At 39.1% G+C, this 13,540-nt stretch overlaps 2 protein-coding genes and 1 long non-coding RNA gene across 7 annotated transcripts in view; 2 read left to right on the top strand and 1 right to left on the bottom strand.

Moving 5' to 3' along the window:
• The window catches only part of LOC109546433 (delta-sarcoglycan), a 75,011-nt gene extending 67,921 nt beyond the window's left edge, over window positions 1-7,090 (top strand). For all 4 annotated transcript variants that reach the window (XM_048661725.1, XM_048661727.1, XM_048661728.1 and 1 more), the window contains exons 3-6: window positions 4,696-4,912; window positions 5,882-6,071; window positions 6,130-6,322; window positions 6,385-7,090. In XM_048661725.1, the coding sequence (XP_048517682.1) occupies window positions 4,696-4,912; window positions 5,882-6,071; window positions 6,130-6,322; window positions 6,385-6,691 (907 nt within the window). In that variant the 3' untranslated portion in view covers window positions 6,692-7,090. The remainder of the gene's footprint in view (window positions 1-4,695; window positions 4,913-5,881; window positions 6,072-6,129; window positions 6,323-6,384) is intronic.
• Window positions 7,091-8,790: 1,700 nt separating this feature from the next.
• LOC125502683 lies at window positions 8,791-9,971 on the bottom strand. The gene is made up of 3 exons (XR_007280463.1): window positions 9,886-9,971; window positions 9,539-9,733; window positions 8,791-8,894 (listed from the first exon to the last, which is right to left on the bottom strand). It is a non-coding gene; the product is annotated as an uncharacterized LOC125502683 (long non-coding RNA).
• Window positions 9,972-10,132: 161 nt separating this feature from the next.
• On the top strand, window positions 10,133-11,877 carry LOC109546431 (venom allergen 5 2). 2 transcript variants are annotated; one of them, XM_019917389.2, is made up of 6 exons: window positions 10,133-10,479; window positions 10,532-10,696; window positions 10,745-10,835; window positions 10,884-11,034; window positions 11,481-11,659; window positions 11,715-11,877. In XM_019917389.2, exons 1-6 carry the CDS (start codon window positions 10,270-10,272, stop codon window positions 11,843-11,845), a joined length of 927 nt encoding a protein of 308 aa, XP_019772948.1. In that variant the 5' UTR covers window positions 10,133-10,269; the 3' UTR covers window positions 11,846-11,877. The 2 variants fall into 2 exon arrangements, with proteins under 2 accessions (XP_019772948.1, XP_019772947.1); XM_019917388.2 differs by having other exon boundaries at window positions 10,532-10,835.
• Window positions 11,878-13,540: the final 1,663 nt, after the last annotated feature.

Below are 13,540 nucleotides of genomic sequence, written 5' to 3'. Positions count from 1 at the left end.
CATAGATGGCGGTAGGATAGACATTGTTTCCACATTGTGCGAGAGAGTTGGTAATCTATACTCGTCTTTATCTATGGTGCCACCCGATATCAGGTACATGTTTGCATCCCTCGGAACACCAACCCTCAAAATTTAAAAACATCGAATAAATAATAGCTTTGAAGTGTGTGCGATATATTGCCGATTGAACTTGCCTGTAAAACAACAAATTATCAAAATTCCAGCAAGCCCATCGCCGAGAAACTGATAAGGAAATACCATCAACAATAATAGCAATGTCGACGTGGAAACTGCAGGAAATAAATATACTACGGCAATTTATGCAGGGCAGAGATGTAATGACAAAGAAGGGCCTGGAAGAGGCACAAAATCTACTCCCTGGCCGATCAATTTGGAAATGGATTTCAAGTCATTTTAGATTTTCGTCTTTTTTTTTAGGTGCAAAATAGACTCAAACATGACGCTACTTCATGACTTAGACTCAAATTCGAGTGGTTTTGAACCAGAAAGCGAAATTTAAATGTCAGACACTAGATGCAAGATTATGTTTAAGTGTAAAGTAAATGACAAGAAGGCAACGTTCAATAATAGTCCCACATCATTGGCCAATAAATCGGTGAAAAGTGCATAGAATACCGTAAACTCCTTATAAAACATCAGCTTTCATTTCAGAATTTAAAAATCTGTTGAATCATCCAGCAAACGCTTTGAACAAACTCAATATCTCCCATTCGGAATAATTGCAATTTATTTTGAAAGAAAGTCCTGAACTTGCTCAACTCAAAATAGCTTAGCAATACCTTGGACGAACTCCAACTGAAACTAGTCTCCACACGTTAGGCGTTCACTATTTTTCAAATTAATCTTACCTGAAATATAATTGAATTCACAGCCTCAGGCCAGGAAAACCATCCAAATCGATTCAACGCGTGGCCAGGGGGCTGCGTCCATAAGGATTTTGCCATTAAATTTTCATCGGCTGAGTAAGACGATAATTAGGGTTAAAAGATGAAAGCAGGGCCGACCCGGAAGGAAGTCCAGCTTGGAGGATTTCCTCCACCCGTCAAAGATTCATTAAAGATACGATCCAGTCCAGATCCGGAAAAACTTCCGACCATTCCCCATGCTCTGTGTAAACTGTAATGGAACTGCCAAACTTAGACGACAATGGACGATCTGGACGGGATATTGAAGTCGTGAAACTTTCGTCGCCGAGTGAAACTATCTGCAAAGAGAAATCCGTCGCCATTAGTCAACTAATAAAAATAGCTGTCGAATCAGGGCCAACTGAAATATCACCGCCCTATTAACCGCAAGGGCTGTTATCACGTCTGGAGTCGGTGTTAAACAGCGTCTGGATGCTGGATGGCCACTTATCAGGGTTTAACACCGAAAAAAGTCCATTTGTAAAGGCCAGAAAATGGAAGACTCCATCTCGACGCGTAAGTCGACAACAAAGGGCCGATAAGAGAAGGATTATTGTCCCAATGCCGCCTAACCGTCGTCTTATAGTCCCCCAATCTCCACACCAGTCATTTTCTGAATGTGCACATGGACTAAGATACTTTTGGCGTGGAAGTTAGTATAGATAACCAAACCTATACACAGGCCACTAGAATTAGCTTATCACTCAGTCCAGTTGCTCGAAAATCCTTGCCCATGCCGCTAGTCCGGGCGCAAGTTATCCAATTTCCTCCAGGTAGCTGATGATTGGCTTCGATTGTTTTTCTGGACCGTTAGATTGGACGTGAATGGACATAAATGGACGTCGATCAGCCGTCCAGAGCAGCGTCCACAGAAGTGTTTCGGACTTTGAATTACGGGCGAAGAGCGGCGCTAAATTTACCGCGTCCGGTGGGACTCCCCGGCCGCCCAACGAGACAACGCCGCCCTATAATTTACGAGGATCGCCTGGAAGAGATGGGGGGATAATATGGACTGGATTTTGTACCGGATACCTGTATTTTAGCCTGATATATTAGTGCCGTAAACGATGATTTAGTTTACTTTAAACTGGATGGTTTTTCCATTGGCTGAAGGTGGTCAATGTAAGTGAAAATCTTTTCCCATCGACGGGAAAAGAAGGATTTTGAGGATGCAGATCTAGACGATGACGATGGACAACCAATGCGTTCGAGTTTAATTTACGTTCAAGTGCACTTCGAAATTCAATAGAGTCTAATGTGGTTTTTGTGCCGACCCCTTCGGGCACGACACTGGTTTGAAAGCAAGAAAACCTTCCCAACTCCCTGTTTGTTCGTTATTCTTCGATCAACAACTACATTGGACTCCAATTTGCGTTCAAATGGTGGACTTGGACATCGAGAAGAGCCTAATGTAAATGTTGTGCCGAGCACTTCGGGCACGAGGGTTTCCATGCAAAATAGTCTTCCTAACTGTCTGTTTGCTGTTCTTCTACCATTGCACTCAATAAAATAATATAACACCACTTTTTTAATGGGAACTGAAGAACTCTATTTGCTGATGCCTTCAGATCTTTTAGATCGATTTCGATTCTCCAGGTATTGAGCATTTTTTCAAAGCGATGTTTTTGCTATTTTGTCAAAAACCAGTGGCAAACGAAGCTTGGTCTAAACAGGCCCGTGCTGTCTTTGAGGAACCTGTTAACCTTGGTTGTTCTTGAAGTTGGGCCAAACCCTACAGCCGCGCCACTTCACAGTCATGCCCTGAGGATGCCCAAATAAATATAGCGAAACTTGGGCAATTTCATGAAGCTCTTCTGTTGTTACAGCGATTGAAATTCCGCTTTCAATGCAAACTCGTTTGGATGCTCCTGAGACTCAAAACTCAAAGAAAGTTCGAAAACTTGGTGAAAAAGTGAAATAAAAACCAAACTGAAATGGACAGGTTAGAGTTGAGCCAGATTTGGCCTTTGTGGAGACAACGTAATATCCCCATATCGGGCAGGAGGGCGGCAGTCGCCCTTTCTAAAGACGTGTTTATCCCTGAATGGTCTGGACAAAAAGTGCAATGTATTTTTTATCCCGGCGGTCTGTTTGAGCGTCCCGAGAAAGCGCGAATTTCCCCAGGGAGCGCCGCGAGAAAAACAAACAGGGTAGATGGCTTTTTTCCTGCTGCCATCGACTTCTGGCGTTCGCGCCAGCCGAGAGCTGACCGGAATTGCAGCCTAATTTTTCCCGACATATCCAGAAAAGGACACCAGATGCATTATTAAGAAAACAATACGTTTCCAGCTCGTGACGGCCCCCGTATGCAAATGTGACGGGGCCCCCATTGTCTCAAGGACACAATTTATATTTCCCTTCTCCATTTATCAAACCTGGAACAGCCACGTTTTACCTCTCCTGTTTATGGAGTGGCTGTTTATGCGCTGTTCATCCAGGACGAACGCATGATTTATAGTGAAACGATTCATTTTCGAAACCGGCTTTGGATTCAATTTTGCTGGGCTGCTGGATCTGCATAATTTACCTCTCCAGCATCCAGACACTTTTTTCTACTGCGCTTTGCCTACTCAGCCTCTTTCTCACCTGTCACAGCTCGATCCGGAAGGTTTTTCTCAAAAATTGATAATTGAATATGAGCCAAACCCAAAGGCCTCCTCGTGAAAAAATTCAGGTTCCTCAAAGTCCACTCTTTCCACATTTGAAGCAGCAACAGTTTACTTTGCAATTCGCATCTTTGCTGCCAGAAAATCAACGATTTTAAGGGTTTGTCTCATGGCTCCATCTTAGAAGAACAGATGAACCTCTATTTTTGACTATCGAGAAATCAGTACCTGCGCAGAAGCTCTTTAGGTAGAAAATCCATGAAACAAGTTTGAAAATTTGATAAAATAGTTGAGGATGATGGTAAATTCGAAACGCCTTTGTTTCCGCTTAAATATTTTAGGTGCAGTCCTTGTGAAGCTCCTTTCTTAAATATACTGCATACTGCTTTGTGTCGTTTTATTATAATCTGTGCATTTCCTTGTCTATTTTGAATACATTTGCTTTTTAAGCATCGTTTCGAGTCCGAAAACGTCAACTCCATTTCATACATTTTCTTAATTTTCCAGCAAGAAATCTCCTTTTTAAATTTTAAATTGTCGTTACCAAAAATTGCCACATCCAGACTTCCAATCAAAGCTAGTTGGATCTGGGACGCTTAGATGTCCAAATGGTAAACGATTTATGCCTGTCGAGGAACATGATTGACACATTCTTTTCTTAGCTCCAGCAACATTTCAATGCCTGAATAAATTATCTGTCGCTGCAGTAGCTTTAGGAAAAAATCGTCACGAAACTCACATAAAAGCGAACATACAATATGGAATTAGTTGGCCCTTAAAAGTAAGAAGGAATAATTTAACTGGAACTTTCCTTTTGATTCGAACACTGTCCAATGTGCATTAATAAATCGACATTGCTCATAAATGTGTCTGTCCAACTGTTTACTTTTTACTGCTGAAATAGAACAAGAGAGCTTTATTAGTCAATGAGGAACATCCGGACGGACCTATCGCGTCCAGTTGCTCAGACGCCTGAGGACGGATTAAATCGAAACGTGTCCCCAAATAAGGACTTGGCATTTCGCGTGCCGTCAATATTTGCCATGAGCTCGCAATATTCATGTTCGTGTCTCTGGCAAGGATTCGGAGATTGCAAGTTACTCCCATTTCGTGCTTTCGCTTCGACCACCTTATGAGAACAGCCTTTTCTCTGACATTTTCAGAATGAAAGCAAATGACGGAGAAACATCGACAGTCCACAGCCGCCAAGAGGAGCCGATGGCCACCCGATCGGCCGTATTTTGCCCGCCGGGATTTCGAATGGGAATGTACGGATGGCGGAAGAAGTGCCTCTATGGGTTGATTCTAGTTCTACTCTTCATGGTAATAGTCAACTTAGCTTTAACTTTATGGGTGCTGAAGGTTCTGGACTTTTCAACGGTAAGTAGGAAGTTTTAGTTTACAATCGCCGCTATTTTTCAAATCACAGATTTGATGCCGATGATAAAGTCAACCCTCTATTAATTCCATACAGACAACAGAACATTATTATTTCAAATAAAAAATTGCCTCTAAATGAGAATGGCCACAAAGTCCGCTAATTATGGCCGAGGGGCGCAAAATGACGCCGTTCAGCGCATAAAGAGTAGCGAGGCGAACCACAAAACCTCTTTGAAAAACAGATTCAGGACTTTTTCTAATCATTCGCAATTAAAGCCGTGTTAATTGAGACTGTGTGCTGGAGGTCGTCAGTCGTTTTTTAAAATCGGCACAAAAACGCAGCGGAAAGGCGCTCTAATTAGAAAAGCCGCCGGCCTGCCAAATGCCGATTATTGTTTTCCGAGACGGCGGAAACTTGATCATGTTCCAAAGGCTTTTTCGGTATTTTGCTCGGAACCTTTGCATACAGGAAACAATATAAAAATGGGGCGGCGAAAAAAGTCGTTCAGGTTTAAACATGCTTGATACAATTCTTGACGTCTATTTCTGCAAGTAGCATTGTGTCATCCGCCCAACGTAAAAAAAATCAGTTTTTATAATGCATAAACAGCGCAATTGTGTCTCTTTTGGTTCTCGAGAAAGAAATTTTAATTCCGAAGTTTGCAAAAGCGAGTCTGAACCGTTCGACGCAAAAATGATCCAAGTTGGGTTAGTTTGCCGAAACATGCATGTCCGTGTCTGGTTTGGTTTTCAAGCAATAACGTATTTTCTAAAAAATTAATGAATCATCAAATTGTCTGAATTAACTCAAACAAATTATCAGCCCTCTCTCAGGCTCTTTTTCCAAGAACCTTCTTCCTACTTTCTCTGTATCCGATTCCCACTTCATTAAACCGTAAAAAGCCCCTTAATTCTCATTGCAATAAAATTGCCTATTAGTTAAGCATTAAATAAGGAGACTATTTCCAGGACGGAATGGGTCAACTGGAGGTCGTCCCAGGAGGGCTCAAGCTGAAGGGCAACGCCTTTGTCCTGGACAACCTGATAGCCAATCAAATTCGGTCGAGAAGCGGGGAACCAATAGTGATCGAGTCCAGCAGGAACATCACCCTCCGATCCAGAGACAAGCTGGGGAGATCCAGTACTGTGGTGCACATGGGTGAGTCATTCTATAGCTACATGTATTCAAAGTTTGCCTCCAAACCTTTTCTATCCAGGCATAGATAGCTTAGAGTGTCTAGCGAACAAATTTCAAATCCTGGACGATCGAGGTGGTTTGCTGTTCTCGGCAGACCGCAGGGAGGTGGTGGTGGGGGCGGAAACCTTGAGGATAACCGGAGAGGGAGGAAGTCGGTTCAGTGGCAGCGTCCAAACCAGACTAGTACGGGCTGAAAGTGGTCATGATTTAAGGTAGCTACTTTATTCAGTTTATCACGCACGTTCGTGATTATACAATTTGGGGTTAATTACAGGTTGGAGTCTCCAACGCGAGGTCTGCAAATCAGGGCGCCGAAGGAACTGAAGCTGGAGTCGAGAGGAGGACACATCAACGCACTGGCACAGAACGACGTTTCGTTTCGCAGCGAGATGGGCGCCATCCGTCTTCAGTCGTCGTCCATCATTGTGCCTCAGTTGCCCACTGCCAAAGTGACGAACCGACAAGTGGGAGCGCGCAGCTTCGAAGTGTTCCAATTGTGTGCATGCGAAAATGGCAAACTATTCTTGGCCGATCCCCATGTGGTGTGCGCAAGTGAAAATGAGGATAGCTTTTGTCGATAACAGTCCTAAAACCTGCGAGACTTACCGAAAACACTTTTTAAACCCCACTGGGGCGACAAAAGACTACACTACACAAAGGCTGTAGACAATATGCCATAAAATAAACCATGTAAAAAAATGCTATCATCCGCAGCATTTCAAAGCAGAACATGCAAAAGCAGACCAAGTGCTATAAAACCACATCTCTAGACAACCTTCTAGTCAATTTCTAGGTCCATTAATTAGTGCATCAATAAGCAATTGAAAGTGAATGTTGTAAAAAAGCGCTTTACAAGTTGTAATGTTAATGCAAATTCCACTGTACATATGTAATGTGTAAAAATATTTTATAAACAATGTTATCAGGCCCTTGAGGTTGTTTTGTTGGCGCTTCCTGCAAATATAAATCAACATGATCAACTGAAAGTCCATTTATTTAATAAGTAGTATTTAATGCAAAAAGTCTTCTGTTGGGAATGAAAAATCAAAAGTACTACTATTACAAAAATACAGACATTTTGTTTTGCTTTCAGACGACAAATACATAGATTTAAAAATAGAGAAAGAGAAATTGTTCTTTCGGTCTTCGATGAAAGACTTCTGCAGCATTCAAAATTTCCTCGCCCGAAAATAAAACATGTCGAGGCACTTCCATAAATTCAATGTATAAGGAAAAATTTTTCTTTTACCACTTAACTAACACCAAACTGACACTGAAACAAATTTTGTCCATTGGCCCACTTTAAAAATGTGACTTTCCTATTATATTGTAGTTAGTTCAACAACTCACTAGAGAATTCAATGTGAAATGTCGACTCGAACCAACTACACATTTTTTTGCTTAAGAAATATCAGCAAACGAGATATTCCCAGAAAAAGGCGATAATCTTACACCCAAAATATTTCGGTTTTTGTAGGCTAACTAATAGGAAATTTGAATTTCTTGAGCGGAAAACCTTAATAAAAAACCCAAACTCGAAATTTTTTAGTAGTAGGTAGTTAAATGGTTAAAAATGTGTTTAAAAAAACATAAATTTTATTGTCGCGAATTTTGTCACATTAGTTGAGGACCACCCTGTATGTAGGGATTCAAATTAATCTTTAAAGGCTATGAATGAACCCAAATATTCCTGCCTATGCTTTTATCAGCATGGACCAACTACATTGACGATCACCACCCTTGACCTATATGATGCAAACAAGGAAAGATACAGTTATATTAGTGCTATCTGGTCGCAATCAAACACAATTATATAGCTAATGCATACCGATAAAGTTGTAGACTTTAAAGCTCTCATTTACTCGGTTGTAGAAAACAACTGTTGCCAAAAGCACGATATTGCTGTTTACTCCTTTTAGAAGAATTGAAGACAAAACAAAACAATTAAAAATTTAAGTACATGGAATGGTCCATTTAAGTACATGGATTTCACCAAGAAGCCGCTCTGGACAAATTTCCTTCCGAAAAAGAAACTTTTGAAGTTAATTTTTCTACCACACATTTTTTTTTTTTTTTGGGAATGGTATTTTCGGATCTCTTTAGACGTTTGGAAAACAAGTATAGTTCTATAACGGTTCTCTTCAAAAGGCCATTATGACTAATAAAGTACTTTGAACCGTTGTTGGAAGAGAATTTCGGGAATTTTGACACAGCTCGAAAATGTTCACTCTTCACTCTAACTAGAGAAGAATAAGAAAATTTTCACAAAGTTCTATCCTTATCTCGATATGTTCATCCGTTTCTCAGATATAATTACAAGAATTATTCAAAATTTGGGTCAGCCTCAGCGGTTAAAAATTTTGCATCAGGGCTGAGGTGGAAGTGACAAAGCGCTCAGTCAAAATAACTCGAAGAACTTTTTCAATTAGTTTAGATTTTTAAGTTTTTTTTTCTGTGTCGGATTTATTCGGCAGTTAGCAATTTCCTGTTTTTTTGAAAATTTGGGGCTTTGGCACTTATTTCTTTACAAGTCAGGATATGCAAATAACATTTAACTGATAAAAGACAGCTTGCCAAAAGATCTATCTAAATAGAAAGATTCAACAGTTTAGACGGTATAAAGCTCATATGCTTTTAGGCCGGCGAAACGATTTTTTACAATTAAAAAAAAACGAAAAAATTGTTGAAAAAGTGCAAATTTCGAAAGTAGAACTTGGCCTTTTGATATACATTGAACAAATGTAGCTGGCCTATCAGTTCTTCAAAAATATCCGGAGCTTTTCCCTGCAAAAAAAAGTAAAATTTACCAACATTTCAGTGGTTTTTTGACATAAAAAAGAACAAAGAAACCAAGGAGTTGCCATACAGTATTTATTTGCTATCTTCTGCTTTAACAAAACCGTTCAAGGTTCAGCAACAAATTAATTTGACGGCACTTATACCTACTCGGTTTACTACATTTTTTTTAAATAAATGTGGCAACCCTCATACATTTCTTAAAATTTATAAGCATTAATTTTGACGTTTTCGACACATCAACTTAATGTAAATAAAACGATTAGTCACAAAATTAAGAATCTGAGCCCTTGATTGGACTACTTTTGGGTAATGAAATCCCTGAAACACCATTCGCAACTCGTGCAATTTTCAATTGCAAAAAGTGCTACGTTCAAGATTTGCAAAGGTTTTTCGGAATGACAGAAAAGGTCCTGCAAGTAGTGTTCTCCTAAAGTCGCCCACAATTCGTAAACTTTCTGTGATTAAAGAGCAAGATTCTTAGGTGATATCCACTCCTCTAGAGCTACCGAGCTGTTGTTACTAATTGCAACTCTTACCTGCCCTCATTATTGGAAAAAATTACGGAATAGTGCCTCACTTACCTGGTCTGTTCAAGCCAAAGGAGTCCTGACAAATAGGTAAGTGCTTACCTAATTCACTGCTTTCGCCAAATTCTGTAAAAAGGGGCACTTTCCACTTGGAGAACTATGCAAAACTATCATTTTATAGCTTTTTGAACAAGTTTTACTCAAATATGGTTGACAGATGCTTTCGGCTCTTGGACGCCATTTTTACCATGAATAACGACAGCTTTTATGGTGGCATTTGGCATCCCCGCTACAGGCCTGACCGCATAAAATATTTCAGTTAATACATATTTTATAAAAATTAAAAAGTCACTAATAGATACATAATATAATTTCATGGCGTAACGTGCGCTGATTTTTTAATATTTTTGCAATATTTTCACTAATATTTTTTAGTGTTCGCAACTCACCCCTTTTGACTGCTCTATAAAAACCCAAGAATTAAAACATGGAGATAATTAAAAACTGTTATTACTGAATATTTAAGTTGCTGTCGGTTCCTTTCGGTACATGCACTTGAATGTTTTCAATTTCGGTTTTACGCTTTGGCATTGAATCTTAAAAGCGCATTATTCAACTCGAGTTAAGTTGCGGTCTTCAATCGGCTAATTGCATATACTGATAGACAATGAATTGCAAACAATCGGCAGAATCCGCCAATTCGCAAAAAAAAACGATAATCCGCATAAGATGTTATAAACAAAACGATTTCGCAATTATGTTGTCGGAGTCACGATTCTCTTAATGCTAAAATTGCGGAAGATCATGAAAATTTTTTATATGCTGAAGTTTTTATGAACATTCCGTTCTTTGGTTGTTCTGGAGAATTAATGAGCGGACTTTCAGTCGGTTTACGACCGTTTAAAGCGATGCTTAAATTAATAAGCGCACTTTGTCTCATTCGCGTTTTGGGTGTTGGAAGTTGGCAGAACTTTTACTGCCAATTAAGTTGCGACTCGTTCAACGCAAGTGAAACTCATACGGTGTGCAAACGACAACAGCAGGTACGTTTTTGAAGTCCTACCGACTGCGCCCATAAATAATGGGGTTTTAAAGAAATGTGGCCCTGATCCAAAGTGCGGTCCAGACTTTGCCGTTCTGGAACTTTCCAACGATGACCGGCAGTATATTATGGACATTCACAACTATCTGAGAAACAAAGTGGCCATCGGCCACGAAAAGCGCGGATTTCAGCCCAGGGCTGCCAACATGCTAGTCATGGTAGGTGTTTACAGGGTGAAGAATTTTAAGCTCAATAAGGAATTCCAGAATTACAATCGGGAGTTAGAGTTTCTGGCGCAATGCTGGGCAAATGCCTGCAATGGAAACCCGCTGGTCCACGATAGGTGCCGAAGAACAGGTAACTGATGCATGTGGAAAAAATTAAGCTCTTAAGGGGAAATTGCAGCTCAATATGTCCATGTGGGCCAAAACTTGGGGTATATCAACAGCACGGACCCGAAAATCAACAAAATCAAAGCCATCAAAGACCTGATCTTATTGTGGTATGATGAGGTGGCATTGTTCGACAGTTCTTGGATCAACGATACTCAGATCAGGTGCAAAGAATATTAAAGAAACATAAATAGGGTACAGGGAAAATTGTTTTTTCTCCTCGAAAATGCTTAGGAAAATTCAACTTCTCCATGCGTCCAGAGCTGCTTAAATATTAATTTTTTTTGCACTTAGTGTCGACCTTTACAAGAGAGATAATTGTTGTTTGCTGGGACGAATTTGAATTTTTACTGGTTTTTCCGAGTTTTGACTTCCCTTGCTACAACTGACTAAACGTGTGTTTAAAATGATAATAATTGTCGAAACGAAGGAAAACTTTACAAAATTTAGATGGATTTGGAAAATCAACTTTATTTGAACATCAAGCTGAAATTCACTTCGGTCTCAAAGCTCAAATATTGCGAAATTTCATCTAAATCTACGTCTGAATTTTAAAAAGTCCAGTTTTCTCCTACACAAAGGATACCCTTTATAAGACTTTGGATTTTAGATCGCCCGATCTAGTAGTAGGCCATTATACGCAACTAGTATGGGCGAATAGTATGGAAATTGGATGCGCCATCAGCTACTACACGCATACTGTGCAGAATCGCATCTGGCATCAGTTAATTTTGGTGTGCAATTATGGGCCAGGTGGGAATTATTTGGGAAATCCCGTTTATGAAGCTGGTAGGACTGAAATTATGCCAAAGCAGTGGGCTGCTGATGGGGGAATTTGTTCCAGGAAAAGTCGCTACCAGGTGCCCTAAAGGTATGGAAAGGAATGCGATTTATAAGGGGCTATGTGGACAAACGCAACCGGTGGAAGAAGTTGGCAATTTCACTTTTGACCTGTTTCAACTGGAAGATGTCTAAAACAGTTGTTTAATAAATAAGTTTTTGCAAAACTAAGCGAGTTTTTTTCCTCAAATTCTCTTGTTGTGACACGCGAGTTGCACAGAAATTTACGCAAATATTAGCGCAGGGATATTTTTTTTTAACTAAAATTGAAGTTTTTAAGGCTTGTAGTCTATGAAGCGGTTTCAGTTGGCAAATATGCAATCCTTGCTAAATATAAAGTCGAAGTTTCAAACAATTATTTTACACCAAAAACTAAATTTACAGGCTAAAGTGGAAACTGTATCTCCTAAAACTGTAAGTCCAAAACTATCTTTGTTCTAAATACACTTTCAATGGCAAAATATCGAATTTACAAAGTCTCTGGAATCTTTCGCACTTTCGTCTTCGCACTCTGATAGATTCTTTAACAGAGACATAAAAATCCCTGCTGGTTGCGCCAGTTAAATTTTGATGGACAATGTTTTGGATCTTCTACTGGACATTTTTTGATCAATTCTCTATTTTTTTTAATTTGAAGTTAATTTTGTTCTTACATAAAGGTTTGTAAACACTGTTTTAGAAGAATTGAGGCAACTTTTTGAAGCCTCAAATGTTGCTTTTACTGTAAAGTTAGGAGGAATTATATTTTTAAAATCGCTCTGGCGGTTGCTGATAAAGGAACTAACGACCATTATCCATACTTGCCGATGTTCAACCAAGTCTGACGAGTCTGATGACGATAATTGCCCGAAACTGGTTTTTAAAATGGCGTTTTTATTGGACCCTTGCCCTGTTTTTGTTTTACTTTATCATACGTTTCTCAAGCTTTCAAGTGACGCTTTCAAATGTTAGTCATTGTTTGCAATTAAGTGTTCATTTATCGGTGTCTGATTTTTCAAAAACCCTCAAGTAAAGTGGATGAACAAGCGCAATAAAGTGACTAAAGATGTTGCTTAATAAATGAGATTGTTAGAAATTTGGCAAGTTTCTCTTTGTTTTAAAAAGGTTTCTTGTAGAGCAGTTGAGTTACACAAAAAATTGTGCAAATATCAGCGCACAATTATTTTCTTATCAATTGAAAATTACGCTTTACAAGACTTGTAGTCGATGAAGCTATTCAGGCTTACAAATACAGAATCGGTGATACTGTAGGTAGTTATTTTGTTGACTCTCTATAATAATAATTATTTTATACAAAAAATTTATTTACAGAATAAAGTGCAAAATTTATAGCTGATGATATGCATTATTGATCAGTATCTCTTCTTATTGGCTCTTAAAAACACTTCTCATTGGCAAACTAATGAATTTAGAAACTTGCTGAAATCTTCAACACAATCCTGTAACGGAAGGAGAGAAAAATATATTCGTTATTTCTCGAACTCTGGCAGATTCTTTCGTAGAAACATATAAACACATTGCAGCAACTGCTGAGTCAGTTAAACTTTGCAGTTTGGTAAGGTAATATTTAGTTCAACTGGACATTTTTTTTGGTCAACGTTGAATTTTTTAAATTTTATTTTAATTTTCTGACACAAAGCTTCTCAACTCGTCAGACAAAATATATTCCAAATTTCCCCCCGTGTAATACGAATTATTCGCCAGTGGAACTTTTTTATTGAAATGAAAACTTAGTTGTTCAGTCATTGTGTTATGCCTAAAGCTCATATCAACGCAAGAAAGCACTTTATGTGGGAATTTTAGTCACTCTTGGAAGCCTCAACTGTTACT

Source organism: Dendroctonus ponderosae, unplaced genomic scaffold (genome assembly GCF_020466585.1).
Source record: "Dendroctonus ponderosae isolate FM_Combo_2020 unplaced genomic scaffold, Dpon_F_20191213v2 Dpon_F_20191213_1, whole genome shotgun sequence".
Taxonomy (NCBI): domain Eukaryota; kingdom Metazoa; phylum Arthropoda; class Insecta; order Coleoptera; family Curculionidae; genus Dendroctonus; species Dendroctonus ponderosae.
Note: the sequence above shows the minus strand (reverse complement) of the source record. Positions and strands in the feature narration are given on the sequence as shown.